We start from the raw sequence: 17,790 nt of genomic DNA on the forward strand, positions 1-17,790 counted from the left end.
TGCACATCTTGGTTATTCTCAGAGCCTGCCTGAGCACTTGGGGAAGATGGCCTTGAGATAAACACCTCCACTTCTCTCATTTCACTGTCTGGAGCTCCACTTTCTCAGGTCTCCTCCACCTCCTCCTTTTTATTCTCTGACTCAGTCCAGAGGTGTGCTGACCCAGGAGTGCACACCAAGAACAACCACCACTCTTATTCCCAACAGATTACTGCAATGTACTCTACATGCGGTTGCTTCTGAAGAAGAATCGGAAGCTAATGCAAAATGTGGAAGCCAGACTAATAACAGGGACCAGAAGGTCTGAAAGCAAAACACCAATTCTGTTCCAACTGTAATACCTTTGGGGTGCCAGGTTAAGACTGTCCTTCATGATAGAACATTTAATTGGCTTTAATATTATATGGCCCTTATATGTTAGCTGCTTAAAGGTCATGTGATTTGATTTAAGTTACTGTAGCTTTTAAATTTGGCTTTTAAATATTACACTGACAATTTTATGATTTTATAGTTATTTGTACATTCCTATGGCTATTGGGTGGTATAGAAATACAACTTTTATTAGCATCATCATCATCAACATCATCATCATCATCATCATCATCAATAAGAACAGTAATACAAGTTCTAGTTCTAGGCCTATTATTTTTTAAAGAATGCCCAAGAAATCTGAGTATCAAGATAACAAAGTCAGTGCAGGAAGAAGGACTAACTCACAGTAGCAATGCCGGTTTTCTGGTTGTGACCCACACCACCATCCACTGCCCGCACAATGAGTATATATTCTGATTTAGCTTCTCGGTCCAGCAGAGATGTTGTGGTGATTTCCCCTGCAAAAGGTAAGAAAGGAAAGCAAAAAGAGAAAGAAGGGCCTGTGTTTTCGGTTCAATGGCATCTAAGAGGTACACGTCTCTAAGTAATAACGGACAACAACAACAACGCCATAATTACCAAAACTACTAGCAGAGCTTCAGCGATGATACAGAATTTTCACGAATATTCTAATCACTAATGAAGGAAATGTTCACAAGAAAATGCTGAAACGGCATTGTAATTCAAAGGGAAGTAGAAACTCAGTTGACTTGAAGGAGGAGGGAAGCCTTATGCAGGTCCAACAAAAAGGAGGATATGCTGTTAGTAGAAAACAGGGGACGTAGGCAGGGTGGCTGAGACCCAAGAAGATGAGTAGAAAGAGTTCCCAGTTAAGTTTGCACATTGCTAACAAGATACACACAGCACATTGCTAGTTGGCTGCCTTATATTGGTATCAATCATGCATGTTGTGCTTTTAACTCCCCTGCAACACTTCAAATAGACAAACTTACAACAACACACAGGAAATTGTGACAGTGAATAAAAGAGTTGCCTGCCTCTGGCCTTTATCTCTTACTTCCGTAATCACTCTCTGATGCTGAACTGCCCTCCTTCCCTTTACTGTAGCAATGAAATAGAAGGCACCAACATGGCCTGGACACACAGCAGGCTAACCTACTAGCACACAGCAAGCTCTAATCCATGGCATTCCTCTTGCACACAATTCCAACATTCAATCTATAAAATCTAGCCTGCACTCCAATTTACATGTCAGACACAACTCACTTGAAATATAAGGAGCTACCCACAACAGATATGGGGGAGGGGGTTAAAAATTAATCTAGAACACAAAACTGCAAGAAGTCAAAGGGTTCACTTAAATACATTTGCCTCCCAAGTCCCTGTGATAGCCATTAATCTGTAGGCTGTAAAAATTAATCAGTGGGGGATTTTTTTTTTAAAATATAAGCATGTCTCAGTGATGGATTGCTCCACTTTGCCCACAAAGTTACATCCAATTAGGCGCACCTTCGCAGAGCAAGTTCAGCTAATTAAAGCGAGGACACTCCGACAAAGTTCTGCCTCCTTCGAGAGACAGAACAGAAAACACATGTTTCCCCCTTTCTCCTCCCTTTTATGTGTTTGGTATCCTCTCTTCCTAAAGGACAGCTCAGCAACAAGAGTCATCATCATGCTCGGATGTGCTCTCATGTGAAAAATCCTGCTCGGCTTTTACAAAACTACTTGTAAAGGTCACAAAAGTGGGGAAATGGTCCTGAATGGAACATAGATGGATGACAAGGTTGACTTAGCTCTATGATCTTGGATCAAAACATTGCCCTCTGATAATCTGGAATAGTAATAACAACAACAATAGTAATAATAATAATAATAATTTGGCACAGGTTAGAATCATAAGCAATTAACCATTTGATTTACATTTTGTACATAACATTGCTCAAGTATGATCTAAGTTAAACATGTGTTTTTGACTGAATCGGAGACAGAAGCAGCCAAAGTAACGTCTGGTCCTGCTGTTATGGACAGTTTTCAGCTCTTGCATCCTGAGGATGTTGAGAAGCTGCTTGGAGGGATGAGACCTGCCCCTTGGATCCTTGCCCTTCCTGGTTTTTGGAATTGGTCAAAACTGGGCTTTCTGTCTGAGTATTAGCTATGGTGAATGTCTTTTGAAAAAGTCAAATTTAGGTGCCATGGCTTTGGAAAACTATCACCCAGTTTCCTGCTTAGGATTTCAAGACAAGGTCTTAGAGAAGGGAGTGTCCTCTTAGCTCCAGGCCATTTTTGATGACACTCATTATTTAGAGCCATCCGATCCGGCTGGCTGCCTGGGTTCAGAATAGAAATTGCCTTGATCTCCTTGGCAGCTGACCTGCTATGGGGAATGGAGGGGCAGAAGCCATCCCTGATAGTTCTCCTAGACTGTCTCTTAGATGGGAATGGGGAACACTCTAATAAAGTGACTCCAGTCTCTGTGGTGGGTAGAATCTTGAAGATGGTACTGGGAAACTGGCGTCCTTTGGAGTGCCACAAGGGTCCCTCTTGTCCCGTGTGCTTTTCAGCATCTACACGAAAAAAGAAATTTGAACTAAGGTGCCATCAATATTCAAATGACACTCTGCCCTACTTCTTTATCCATTTTCTAATTCCAGCAAGATGGTAAAAATGCTGAACAGATGTTTGGAAGCAGTTTTGATTATGGTGCATGGTAATTATGACATTCTGATTTTGTTTTTCTTTTTGTATTAGAGCAGTCATAATTCTGGCATTCAGAGAATGTTGTTTCCTTTGTTTATAGACACTATAATAGAAAAGGGGGAATTGAACAAGGTAATGTATATAACATCTGCAAGGGAAGAGGACAAGTAACATGAAATGAAAAATATTATCATGGTTGTGCTTACCTGAGCGAGCATTAATCCGGAAGTGTGAAGACCCTTCCAAGGAGTAGATAATAGATTCCTGGCCATATTCTCTTGACCGGTCCAAATCAGTGGCATTTAGAAATAGCACTGTTGCTCCTTGGAGAAAAACACAAAAAGGAGATTGAGTTTTATTTATTTCATTGATGAGTTACCTTCTAGTTGAAGCTCACAGGGCAACCCATCTAACCTGAAAAATAAAACCAATAACATCACTTAAAAACAAAACAAAATGAAATGAACAACCATTTTCATTCTCCAGGCACGCTATTATCATATCTAACATATGGCACAGCCCTGCTGGATCTAGAAGGCTGAGTCTCCATTTTCTGTCTCGCTTACTCCTTGGGTAACTGCCATCTACCATGGGAAGATACGAAACAGGAGCAGAGAATGTCTTTATTGCAAGAAGATAAACTTAAACTCCCGAAGAAATTAATTCAAATATTTGCAGAAATATTTAGGCAAGTCGGGTAGCACTGCCACATTCTTGATATTGCTTATTAGTTTGCTAAATAGCAATTCAGTACATTGTTATAAGCAGGGCAGGTTATGATGTGCAAGATGGATCTACATACCTGCCATGATGTCCTCCATGATTGTGATGACATAGGAAGGTTTGCTGAATGTGGGCGGGTTGTCATTTTCATCCTACAGAAATAAAAAGAAAGCAAGTCAAAACATTAATGTCCAATATAGCAGCAACACTCTATCATGAAACATGACTTAAACATTCAAAATATACTACAATCTGATTTACTGAAAGTTCAAAGCAAGGTCTTTCATGTAATTATTTTTAGCTTCATTTTTTGTCTTTAAATTTCATTGTTTTGTTTTTATTACAAACAATGACAAACTAGAACACTGAAATAAAATTTAGTTCTGACATAATTCTATAGTTCAAGTTCAAATACCAGTTGACCCTCGCAACTATGCTCAAAGCTGGTGGCAGGTGGTATAAAAATATTGTACTGCATTAGTTCTTGTGGAGACTGAGCTAGATGAAAGAAGCAGCTGGTTGGGTTCAGAACAATATTCCGCATTTCTAGTTCAAACTCCAGGTTCACCTCCACCCCTGTTTGCAAGAAGGGTCCAAAAGATGTCATTTCTAAATTTATTTCTGCAATGCAGCATGTCTTTTGAAGAATGTAATGTGAATGACATGGGTATTTTCTGGACAGCTGAAATTTGAGGATCAGTTCGGACCTCCTTGTTTCTTTTCAAAGAGGGAAAGTAAGATATAAAATAGCACAATGAGGTACCCCCTGAAGACTGAAGGCTAAATGAGACGTTATATTAATTGTGTAGTCTTGCAGTGATCCTAGCATACATGTTTTACTCTTGTGTAAGCATGTAGGGGCCAGTTCTGAATTGGCACTATTCATAAAAAGGTAGTGACAGATTTTATTTTCCTGGGCTCCAAGATCACCGCAGATGGGGACTGCAGCCAAGAAATTAAAAGATGCTTGCTCCTGGGGAGGAAAGACAGTCCCTCCAGCACTTCTTGTAAGCATCTTTATTCTACATAGAAACTATAAGCATTCACAAGCCTCCGAGCAGACACAAGAGATGTGCTGACCCCTCTCTGCCCGCTGACCCAAAGCTTTGCTCATGACCCCTCGGGGCCTGTCTCTGGGAGGAGGAGCGCTGTGGAACTGGACATGCCGATGTGCTGCACTCAGAGCCCCTCACTGGCCCAGCCTGCAGCTGTGACGACGGGCCCTCGGGTCCACGTCTTCAGGAGGCTGGTGCTCTCCATCCCAGAGGCTACCCATTTCCAAATCTCCTCCTCCCATCCTTTCGTCTGCTTCATTCCCACAGGCGGAAGGTAGACTGGACCTCATGGGTGTCCTTGGACTACAGGCTTGGACTGGCCCTGCAGGAGGGAGTCTGCAGGTGCAGGCCTGTCTGTCACAACAGCAATTCTGTTTGCAGAGCGTGAGCGCTGAGCCTGGTCTGGTTCAGCCAACTCCACCTCAGCCTCAGGGTCTGAGCTATCAGTCCCACCAAAACAGGCTGACTCTTTTGAGTGCCCAGGAATCTCACCAGAGCACGTTTGTACAACACGAGCTGTGCTGGCTGGGGCTCATGCGAGTTGTAGCTTTAAACCATCTGAAGGGCTACAAGTTGAACATGTAATCAGCAGTGGCCATCTAAAAAGTAATACTGCTTACAAAAGACTACAGGGTGACCCAAGATGGGTGCAATGGTCACTTCATAAATGTTTGCTAATGTAGGCTTGGTTGTCCAGGGCTATCAAAACATTCCTTTCCTTTTTTTAAAGGACAATCACCACCATGAATAGCTAGTGATAAAGATGATAAATTGTTTAATAGCCTCACAAATGTTTATTTTTTATATATAATATTGTTGGTGTATTATTAACATTGATCAGTTGGAATAACACTTTTAATATATATTAGATAGTAATCATACTAAGAAAAATTAGCTCACAAAATTTCAATTCACCTGTATTTTTAAGGAGTGTGCAGCTATGTAATTAGTTATATACATGTTCAGCCTTTGGATTTTTTTAATCAAAGAATTAAACTTCAGACTACTGATCATCCTACCCCCACAGGATATTAACAGTGTAGATATTAGCATCTCAAAAGTAAGTCCTGATTTGAAATTACTTATTTTTTATTATTACCATCATAGCCATTTTTTTCCTCTTGCAAGGAGCACAAGGAAGCCTTCATAGTCTTCTGCCTTTCCCTTACAAGACTCTGTGACGCAGGCTTGGCTGAGAGTCTGCGAGTGGCTGAAAGTCACACGTGGGCTTCACAGCTGAGAGGCAATGAGACCCCACATCTCCTGAGTTCCAGTCCAACACTAAATATTACACAACACTCTTCTACAGCCTCAAGAGTGTTCATTTGCATGCACAATGTTTAAAAACAAGGAATGCTTGTACCTGTCCCTTCATGTGTCAAAATGCCCCTAAGAAATGCATTCTTTCACATTATTCTGCACAGGATAATCTGTAGATGACCTAGGTGTCACTAGGTTGCTTTCATGGTCCTAGGCCCTCCTTTGAGTTAAGTGTGTTGTTTTTTTTTAAAAGACATGTCAGGCTGGACATCAGGAAAAGCTTCCTCATGGTCAGAGCAATACAGCAGTGGAACCAGCCGCCTGGAGAGGTGGAGGGCTCTCCCACACTAGAGACATTCAGGAAGAAACTGGGCAGCCACCTGAGTGGGATGGTGTAACTTGGTGTCCTGCAACAGCAGGAGGTTGGGCTCGATGTCCTTCATGGCCCCTTCCGACTCTTCTGCTCTATGATTCTAACCTCTATCTTTGCAGTTTGCTTCTTTTTGGCACAAAACCAGACCAGTTGAATGTACTGGAGAAACCATGAAAGTTAACATATGCAATTACTGGCAAATGTGTAGCCATTAAATAAGACAGAAAAAATATTCTTGTTCCATTCAACATAATATATGCAGTTATCAGTGCTTCTCACTGGTAAGCATAAGACTTTGAGACAAATTTTAAACTGTTTCAATGGAAAATTTTATGCAATTTGATACTCCAATTAAATCTTTAATTTTACTAAACAATGTCTCTCATTTCCAACAAACTGTTCCACAATAGAGAACATAAATTTTTGGGCTGTGTGTGAAAAAAATGGAAGTTAGCAGTAAAAAGAAGACGGAAACTAAATATTCTACAGAATACTAGGGCAGAACTTCTATTTTAAACCAGGCCTTTATACCACTATGGAACATGTAACGTTTGGGTAGAAGTGGCTTCCTACTCAGAGTGTCTTCAAAATTATTCTTTAGCTTTTAATACAGCAATTATTTTGCTTGCTTTTTTGTCCTATTTTCTACCCTGAACTTGTATGGAAATGGAAAAAGGCAAAATATTTTGTAATCATTAAAATTTCCCTTCCCATGTATTTGTCTCTAGAAGAAGACAGTTCTGTCTACTAAGCCTAACTATTGGCAATGAAATTAATATAATTAGAGAAAGAAAGACACAAATGGTACATAAAATGTCACGGCAATCTAGAGGCCTTATTATGATAAAAGAAACCAGCTTCCAAGTCCCTAAACATCCTAACTCTACCTCTAAAGGTAGTGTACTTTCACTTAGATTTTTGTTCTGAATAGTTATGCATGAAGAATTTGTGTATTTAAAGGCTTGCAAACCTTAAAAGCCCCATTTCCTTTGTCCTGGGAGAACAGCACTTTTAATGTCAATGATTTCCTTTTCAGTTCATTTGAAGCCAATATATAACATTTCTATTATATCAAAACACATCACACACAAAGAGCTTTATATTTAACTAGAGGCTTCTTGAATGCTCTTCAAGATAAAGGCCTGATTGAAAGGAGAAAAAATAGAAAGCCGAAAGTGAGGAACACTTGCAAAGCTGCAACAGAGGAAATGCTACCCTAGCCCTTAAACCTTGACGGATGCTTTTGCTATTAAAGTCAATATTTTAGGTAATTTCACATGCCAGTGATGCCCATCATACTATAATTAAATTGCCATCCTCTGCTATTTTTGCTTGGAGCAGGTGGTCTTTAATCAGCCTCTGCATCACTCATGATTCCTGCAATGCCCAGTACTGCACATTGCCCTCCCTACACTATAAAGTACATCCATAATGGGTAGTTACAACTGCATCAAGCTCACCCTTTGCTGGAACTAGGAGAAGAGGAGAAAACATGGATAATAGTGAAACTAAATTTAAACACTATCCTACTTCCTGTACCAGGAGGTTATTCCTGTTTACATCAACAGGTCAATTATCTGACAAAGCACTTGCTGGAGATGGCAATCTTGCCCACATTCTTTGTAGCCTCCTGTGTTGGACCAATTTGGTGTCCCTGCTAGCTAGGCGACCATAGACCCACCAAACCAGGCGTCAATGCGGTTCAGTCAGGCGGAGATTAGTTCAGTTTCTTTATTCAGCTGAGCAAAGCAACCAGGTGTCTGCTCCCTACACACAGGCAGGAAGCGACACACCTCAATCCTCTCACCAACCCTTCTTATACTTTCCCTTCTTCCTTCCTCTCTAGCCATTCAATCTCACCCCGTTGTTCCTTCACCCAATCCCCTTGCGGGGTCTGCATGGCCGCTGCATGCCCTGACCTCGTGCAGGGGCTTATCCAGGTCCAATCCCCTCACAGGGGGAGCGCCAGACCTCGTGTAGGGGGCCTTTTTTAACAACTGCTTCCTCATCTCCTTTTATCAACATTCTTTTTCCTTCTCTTTTCCTCTCTGATGCAAGCAGTTTTACAAAAGCAAATGGCTTTAGTTAAGCTAATCAGGCTCCTTCACCTAGCTGAGAAGTGGAGCCAAACAGATGGATGCGGATTCCTGCAAGCACACATTCCAGGCTCCCTTTCATATCTATCCCAACGCACTCCTGAAGGTAACCTATGGCGTGTGAAGGGCTGCACTCCAGAGTGAACATTAGGAAAGAGCTCATGCACACAGTGAAGCACTTGCAGCACATGCTTCATTGTATGAACACTTCCTTTCGGTTTGCAGTCATCCATGCTTGTGCAGTTTGCAATTCCAAATTCAAACGAAAGTGTGTTTTCTCAAGAAATAGCCATGCATTTCCACATTTGCAATTGTACTTTTAAAACTGCATTTTCAAAAACAGAGACCACTTTGACATGCTGTTTTTTAAAAAGGGGGGCTTTATTAAATGGGGTGGGGAGATTGAAAAATGTGCAAAGAAATAGAGATTTGTGCAAGCAAGCAAGCAAGCAAGCAAGCAAGCAAGCAAAAGGTCATACACTAAAATGGGAGTGAGCTGAACAAAACTTCAAACTGGAATTCATAGAATTTTGGCAAGCTCCAACATCCTGGCTTCTCCCTTCCCAAATACATATAGGAAGTTCTTGAGTTTCCAAGCTTGGGTATATAATTTGTGAGGCTCTTGTGTATGCAGGAAAAGTGGTCCTGCTTAGAAAACATCCATCCATCTAGCAGGTCTTCCTTTAGCCATTTCACTGCTAGAAAAAATCTAAAGCATTGTCCCTAATTGTCTTGTTATTGCTGGAAAAAAAAGGTTATACTGTATTTTCTTCTTTTTATCATGAGGGTAAGTAGCCACTACTTCATAAAATATGTTGCAAAACCATTAAAGAACTGTTTTTGGTGTAAGTCTGGAGACTTTTACATTATTCACCATGGGTACTATCCACTCACTGGGTAGCTGTGATTACCACACCAAAATCTGCATCTATCTCAGCTCAGGAATAGTTGTCATGCTTATGTGAACTAGTTTGGCTTTTCCAATCCACTGCTTAAGGTGCTACAAAAATCTGAAAATCTAGCCTTACTGGTATTGTGATAGAACTATAGAAAGGAAAGGTTTCATTGTAGATATGAATGGCTCTGGAATATCTGCAACTGAGAGGAAAGGTCACGTTTCCAGAGACTTGAAGGTGGCATAGTAAAGCCATGTTCATGTATAAATGTAGCTTATATGTTGTTGTTAGTCGCAAAGTCATGTCCGACTCATCGCAACCTCATGGACAACATTCCTCCAGGCCTCCCTGTCCTCCACCATCCCCTGGAGTCCACCCAAGCCCACACCGACTGCTTCAGCTACTCCATCCAGCCACCTCATCCTCTGCCGTCCCCTTCTCCTTTTGCCATCTATTGTTCCCAGCATTGGGCTCTTCTCCAGGGAGTCCTTCCTTCTCATTAGGTGGCCAAAGTATTTGAGTTTCATCTTCAGCATCTGGCCTTCTAAAGAGCAGTCAGGGTTGATCTCCTCTAGGACTGACTGGTTTGATCGCCTTGTGGTTCAAGGGACTTGCAGGAGTCTCCGCCAGCACCACAATTCAAAGGCCTCAATTCTTTGGCACTCAGCCTTCCTTATGGTCCAACTTTCACAGCCATACATTGCAACTGGGAAAACCATAGCCTTGACTATATGCACTTTTGTTGGCAGGGTGATGTCTCTGCTTTTTAGTATGCTGTCCAGATTTGCCATAGCTTTCCTCCCCAGGAGCAAGCGTCTTTAATTTCTTGGCTGGAGTCCCCATCTGCGGTGATCTTGGAGCCCAGGAAAATAAAATCTGTCACTACCTCCATTTCTTCCCCATCTATTTGCCAGGAAGTGAGAGGACCGGATGCCATGATCTTAGTTTTCTTAATGTTGAGTTTCAAGCCAACTTTTGCACTCTCCTCCTTCACCCGCATCAAGAGGATCTTTAGTTCCTCTTCACTTTCTGCCATGAGAGTGGTATCATCTGCATATCTGAGGTTGTTGATATTTCTCCCAGCAATCTTAATTCCAACTGGGGATTCATCTAGCCCTGCCTTTCTCATGATGTGTTCTGCATATAAGTTAAATAGGCAGGGCGACAGTATACAGCCTTGCCGAACTCCTTTCTCAGTTTTGAACCAATCAGTGGTTCCATGCCCAGTTCTCACTGTTGCTTCTTGACCCGCATATAGGTTTCTCAAGAGAGAAATAAGATGGTCTGGTACTCCCATCTGTTTAAGAACTTGCCACAATTGGTTGTGATCCACACAATCAAAGGCTTTAGCATAGTCAATGAAGCAGAAGTAGATGTTTTTCTGGAACTCCCTAGCTTTCTCCATGATCCAGCATATACGGCATCGCTCATAGCTTCACTGAGCTACGCAAGTCCCTTCGCCACAACAAGGCAGTGATCCATGAAGGAGTTTGTGCTTCTAAAACAACCCTAAATGAGGGAAAATTTTTCTGGAATGAAATGAGGCAGGTCCACAAAGCTGATAGGGCAGAAGGGATTTCTGCTCACCTGTCCTGATCCATTGCCCTTTCTGGGCTTATTTTTAAAAACATCAAAACCCCATTGCACAAGTAGTGGGTGCCATGGACACAACAGAACCAATGGAGACAGAGTAGCACCACTGAATACGGCCCAGCATTTCAACAGGAAAAAGGCAAAACCATTCACTCTGGGATTGGGAACTATGTAAATTGACAGCACCTGAAACAAAAGAATGTGTCTCCTTTATGATATACTTAAGCATAGTTAAAGTTTTTGGCTCACTGCACAAAATGGTTCCTAGAATGTCAGTGAATGAGAGCTAGAGAAAAACTTATTAGTGGTGATATTTCCTAGGATGCTGGTATCGTGCTCAATATTAGTTCTAATTCAGTGGGTCCCTCTACAAAAGCTTATTGTCCCCTAATGGGAAATCTACAAAGTAAGTTTCACTTCTTTATTAAAAATCAACAAGCAAAGGATGAAAAAAGTTACCCTGTTACACAGTCTCCCCCCCCCCCCCCATCACACTCACACCTGCTCTTTCATTTCGGCTCCTTAAGTACCATTGCGAGCCAATTCATCATTATCATCATCGTATTTTATTCCCTTCCAGCTGAAAGAGAAAATCCCTTTTGGCTGAAAGTGCAGAATGTGACAGCTACTTAGAAATCACCCATGTACAAAATCAACTGGAAGGAAATGACCTTTTCAAGTGTGGTCTTTAGACAGATGGGATTACACTGTCCAAGGAACGGTTATGGGAAGAAGGTATTTAGCCAGAATTAAACCCCTTTTGCTACTTCTTTCTTACATCTTCCCCACCATAATATGAAGGGGACAAGGAGACTATCCGTCAATTCTACCAGCAACAATGATTACCTCCCACTCGTTGGTCAATAAATTGCTGCCACTTACAAGTCAGATCTGATTAAGACACAGCTAAGACTGAAAGGTTATCAATCCACTGCTTAGACCTCCTTTGAGCTTTCTCAAATCATATTGTTTGATGCACTTTGCCAATCTGATTGAATCATAAAGAGTAACAGTAACATTAGCTCTGCTACCCACCTATATGCACATATCACCATTCCTGATAAGAGTATTTGCATCAGGATTCAGGACAACAGCAGCCAGTCATTCCAACCAGCCGGGGACAGCTAGCATTTGAAAAATAAACAGCTGGCTGTGATTGATTCAACGACTGATAATTTTAGTCACTTCAAGTGCTAATGTGCATTTGATATTCATATCAGAATCAGAGTTGTTTGGTTTCAGGCACCTTTAGATCTTCATGGAGGGGGGAGGCTGCAGGAATAGAAACTATTCTGTATTTAATACTCTTGAACTTCACAGGAAATGAATTAAATGATTCTCCACTCGGGCATCTAATGTAATTTCCCCCACATCCCTTTGCTTTGCCCCTGCCCCCAGTTTATGAAGGACTCACTGGTGGGATCTCCTGAGGCTTGGTATCAAGGCTAAATGGAACAGAAACGGAACAGAGTTCTCCTGCCAGGAGAAGCCTCACCATTACCAATTCTATATCAGTATCAGCTGACTCAATCTCTTCTGGAAACCAGTCCGTAAGTCTGCCAACTGTATCAATGAGCAGGGGCAAACTGTCTCTAGTCATAATGAACAAAAGTGAAATTCTCCGCATTGCTTTTGCATTCTATTTTAAAGGCATTCCCACATATTAGAATCACCTTTCTGGTGGTGAACGGATTTCTGCTCCAGAGATTTCTGATGACAACAACAACAAACAGCAATGATGCCAAGGGCCATGGCATAGTGGCGGGGCACATGCCTTCTCTGCAAATGTCCTGGGTTCAACTCCCAGTATCTCCAGGTAAGGCTGGAAAGACCTGCCTCAAACCCTGCTGCCAGTCAGTGCTAACAAAACTGGGCTAGATGGATCAATGAACTGACTTGGTGTGAGGCAGCTTCCTATGTTCCCAACTATGTACTGTACATTACAAAACAAAACAAAAAGCAAACATATGTCAGGGCAAAGTGAGCAAAAACTCTGCTAAAATACAGCTGCAGAAAGCCTGGCACTGGAAGAACAGCTTTAGACTTAGGGTGGGATCCTGAGCTCATCAGAGAAAGCATGTGGCAAGTCCTGTTCCCCAGCGATGCGCTAGATATGCTAATGTATACCTGTGCTGAAACTTTTTCCTTTTGTACCCGTTGTCTTGATCCATTCAACCCTTCTGTTTTATTCTCATATGCCTCTAGCAAACAGATTTTCCTACCCTGCCCCAAGCTGTGTAGGCAACTAATTGATTATAAAAGCATCCTGTACAGACTCCGTCTCAGCAGTCCCTTCCAGGGCCAGGGCCTACCTACGTGCCGAATAAACTGTAAATGTTCTTTTGATTGTACACCCCCAGGATACCTGCACTCACTGTTTCTTGACACATACAATTGTAAAGATAGCATTAAAGGGAAGCAAGTCAAGTAAAGGGGACGGCAGATCAAACAATGAACCATATAAAACACATCTTAAAGCAAACACAACACTTGTTTGAAGCAGGGATGGTGTTTATATGACACTTGATGTCCCATATAATGAAGCACTTCAGAAATTACAGTTGGATGAAAACATTCATTCAAACACCACCGTTTTGAATGAATGGCATTTATCAGGGGGTCCCAATTTCACTTCAAGGGCAGAAGGAAAAAGTGGCATGCAACATCAAATGCTGCCACTGGCCAGCAGTATGAAGCCTCGGGATTGGTCGGGCTGGATATACTGAGCAGGGCCACCATGCCTGCTGGCTTGCTGCACAGACTACGTGGCGGCTGCCCTTGAGCACCTCAGCAGAAGCCCTGGACTCAAATAACCTGAAGTGGAGGACCTTCAGCTCAAGATGTAGGGACACCTGACTCAACCCTGCCTGTCACCATCAAAGCACTCTGCAGGAGACAGTTGCTTTTCTCAAGCTCTAGTAATGCTGCACTGTAGCATTTAACTTATTTCTTGTAAGAGTACATAACCCTTGCTTTGCCTGGAATAACAAAACACGCTGTACCAGGAAAACCATTTTCTCACCTCCAAATGCTCACAGGGAAATGCTTTGCGGGAAGGGGAATTGAAGGCACTGCTGGTACTTACAAACACTTCAATGGTGACGGGGACAGTGCTGTTGAGCGCCGGGAAACCTGCGTCTTTAGCCATGACAGTCAAGTAAAGAACTCCATTGAGAACTTGCTCATAATCCAAAGGGCGGACAACACTGATCACTGAAAAGGCAAGAAGCCTGTGTTGGCAATTATTGATATTAGACATTTTTTTAAAAGTCTGAGCATAATGCATGTGCATATATGGCTTGGACTCACCTCCATAACCTTCAGACAAAGTAATGTCAAAGTAACTTCGGAACGCAGAAGCATCCACAATGCTGTAAGTGATCTGGTTGTTTGGAGGAGAATCTTCATCAGATGCCTACATTAAATCAGAAGAAATGCCTTACTATTACTCACACATTGATATATATTGATATTTATTGGAATGTTTACACAACAGATTAAGTGCTAATTACCCAAGGAAAGTATCTTTATGAACTTTAGTCAAGACATGTTAACCATATCCTTTGTAAGGAAAAATGGGTGCAGATACCTTTATTAATGTGTCTCATGAGGGACAACAGATTTACTGGCTGCTAGGAATGCTTCTGTTTCTTTCCTCCACTTACCTTCTACTTGTATATTTCGGAATAAGCAAAATATTGCAAAAATGTCACAAGCTTTCAGTCACCTTTCCTTCCAGAGGCAACTAAGGCTGGGCAGTGAGAAAGCCATGTGATGTAGTGGTTCAGGGTGTGGGACTGGGACTCAGGTGATCTGGGTTCTAGTCCACACTTGGCCATGGAACCAGCTGGGTAACTTTGGGCCAGTCACAGACTCTAAGCCCAACCTCCCTCACAGGATTGTTGTTGTGAGACTAAGATTGAGTGGAGGAGGAGATTTATGTAAACCTCCTTCAGTTCCTTGAAAGGAAAAAGGGGGAATACAAATATAAACAAACAAACAAAACGGATCCATCACAGCTGAGGAATGTGGGAGAGGCATTTAACAGTCTCTGAGCTTCAGCAATTTTCTCAAATGATTTGAAGAAAAACTTCTGGAGGGAATGATTGATCTTTTGGGTGGAAGGACTAATTTCACTACAGTATTTCACATGATGTTTGAACAGAGAAGATAAACAAGGTTGCTTGTGTAGGGTAGTTGTATAGAGTTGGGTTCTAGTTCATATTGGGTTCTATTTCCCATTGGACCATGAAGCTTAATGGGTGTCTTTGGGCCATGAGCTTCAACGCCAAGCCAAGTGGAGGCCAGAACTCTCACTTTTACTCTCAATGGGTATGTTTTGAGGATAAATGGAGAGAACTGTGGTATCACCTTGGGTTCCCTGCCAAAGGAAAAAAGGCAGGATGTAAATAAAATAGTAACAAAAATTTCCATCTATTTGAAAGGAGATTTGCTAGTTCGGAAGGAAACTAAGTTTTTCTTTAGATTCTGTAGCTGAACAGTGTTCAGCCACGTAGAACCAGTGGCTGAACACTGTTCAGCTACAGAATCTGCTCCCAATGAAAGACTGAGGCAGAAGTTTTGCTATCTGGAAAAAAACTATAACTAGACACATCAAGGGACAGGCTGAAGACTTCCTCCCTTAACAACAGATAAGTTATTGTCCCAGCCTGTTAACGAAAACCTTTTGATGCAGTGAACTACACACCCACAAAGAGCGTGGTAGAACATTCCAGGAAGAGAAAAGGCTTATCAAAAGGGGACACACTCTGGAGATCACCTGAAATTAGACTTGCGTGTATATACCCCCAGACAGCTCTAACAGTGCTCTGGCAAACATTTGATTTTTTAAATTACTTTCTAGTTGGGGAAGGGTCAAATGCTTCAAATGAGAACAGTGTGGATGAATGACTCTATTCATTGGAACCTTTTCTTTCTGGTGAGCTTCTGCTTTTGACTGTGCATTTAAAGCAAGTGAAATATTGTGAAATCCCTTTGACTTTTCCTCTTTCTCCCTCCTTGCTTTGTGGGCATTTCCTCATGCCAAGGACTGCTATTCAAGTGGGATGTACTCTGTCTTCTGCATTTCAAACACATCCAAAAGGAAGTGTTATTTCTGTCAGTAAATCTGCATCTCCATTTAGCCAGGCATTCATCTGTTCCTACAGCATTCACAAGAAACAGCTAAGTGGAGAGGATACTTCATGCATTTTTTTTACTTAGACAAATGATAACATCCTTCCAATCCAGACACAAAAACTCAGATAGCCTCAAGGTAATTCCCAGTCAACTTCAGTGTAATGAAATCCGATTTAGGAAAATCCTGGGCCAAAAGCACAGTGATAAGCAAGTTCTTCCTGAGTCATCTCATAATGAACTCAGTTTCCACTTAACTTTCTCAGGGAATTCTCAAGGCAAAGGGTCTCCAGCACAACCCTGCTCCACAGCCCTGCTCCACAAATCCTTCCCACTCCTATCTTCTCCTGGGTGGGGAGGAACTAGAAGAGAGTCAAAGACTTTCAGGGCTAATTCTTAAACCCATGTGACTCCTGGACATGTCCAGAATGACATTTATTCCCTGGGTGAATGGAAGTTATTTCCTATGCCCCAGATTTAATGAATTTGGCCAAGAGTCATTGGAAAATAAGACCCATACTCCTGTGCATATTAGACACCCAATGTATCAACTGGCATGCCACAGCAAACCTTTACAGACAAAACTTAAACAGCACCCATCTTCCAAGGAAAAACACCCAGAGCAAGCAAATATTCAATTGACATCAGACAGACAAATATGACAAAGCATTCTTTCCAATATCCTTATCTGCATTCCAATATTCTTATCCTTGTATTCTCTGCATCCCCTTTTCTCCTTATAGTCACCCCAGCAGTTTCATCAGACATGTTATGTTTCTCAGTAAATCTTATGTAAACCACATGACCGAGGTTAGCTTGAGAAAATGTTAATTCTCTCTTGTATACTTCCTCAAAGTAAAAAAGTATCTCATACTTTTTTATAGTTCTGGATGGGTAGAAAGTTTGCTGTGATTTACTCTCCAGGCAATTTGCAATAGATCTGCAAAAGTTTCTGACTTTTGACTATTTAACAATAGTGACAACAAAGAGGCTCAAGCCCAGTAAACTAGGGTGCTGAAGTGAATAATGCTCACAGAAGAAGTAACGATTATTTGTGTGTGAGAACATTGCGAGCTAACTTCTGGTACTAAGGACAAATTCCTGAGCTCCAAGTTGTCTTGTTTCAGGCCATGAGTTCTGATGATGCTCTAAGGCAGGGGTGTGCAACCCACTGCCTGCGGGCTGCACATGGCCCAAGAGGGCGGCTCAACGTAAAATCATAAACTTCAAACATAGAGGTCTTTTTGCAATTTTTGGGTGACTCTACCATGTGGTTCTTGACTATGAACTTTGCAAAAAGCAATGTCACACTGTGATGTCCTATAAAATAAATGCATATTTGCTCTTGCGATGTGCATGCACCGTGGTGGCAGGTATCACGAAAATTCTGCACATTTTTTTGGCTTGTTGGCATTCATTAGTGCACGTGTATTTAATGTGCTGCCCAAGCTCATTTTTCTTTTTCTGATGCAGCCCGAGGAGCCAAAAGGTTGGACACCTCTGCTTGGATTTTCAGGCTTCTTGTAGGAATCAGTTCTTGAGCAGGGATCAGGCTGGATCAGGTTCCTCAAGAATCAAAGGCAGAAAGAGATCAGCTTCACAGAAGTTCCAAACGGTTTTGAGGGTGG

At 41.8% G+C, this 17,790-nt stretch overlaps 1 protein-coding gene across 1 annotated transcript in view; it reads right to left on the bottom strand.

Moving 5' to 3' along the window:
• CDH23 (cadherin related 23) overlaps positions 1-17,790 on the bottom strand; it is a 598,322-nt gene that overhangs the window by 177,520 nt on the left and 403,012 nt on the right. Inside the window, exons 21-25 of the mRNA XM_044420488.1 lie at positions 14,336-14,441; positions 14,112-14,239; positions 3,833-3,905; positions 3,237-3,353; positions 718-830 (exon numbers count right to left, since the gene is read on the bottom strand). Coding sequence (XP_044276423.1) covers positions 718-830; positions 3,237-3,353; positions 3,833-3,905; positions 14,112-14,239; positions 14,336-14,441 — 537 coding nt within the window. The remainder of the gene's footprint in view (positions 1-717; positions 831-3,236; positions 3,354-3,832; positions 3,906-14,111; positions 14,240-14,335; positions 14,442-17,790) is intronic.

This window comes from Varanus komodoensis, unplaced genomic scaffold (assembly GCF_004798865.1).
Source record: "Varanus komodoensis strain SLA01 unplaced genomic scaffold, ASM479886v1 scaffold11, whole genome shotgun sequence".
In the NCBI taxonomy this organism is placed as follows: Eukaryota; Metazoa; Chordata; class Lepidosauria; order Squamata; family Varanidae; genus Varanus; species Varanus komodoensis.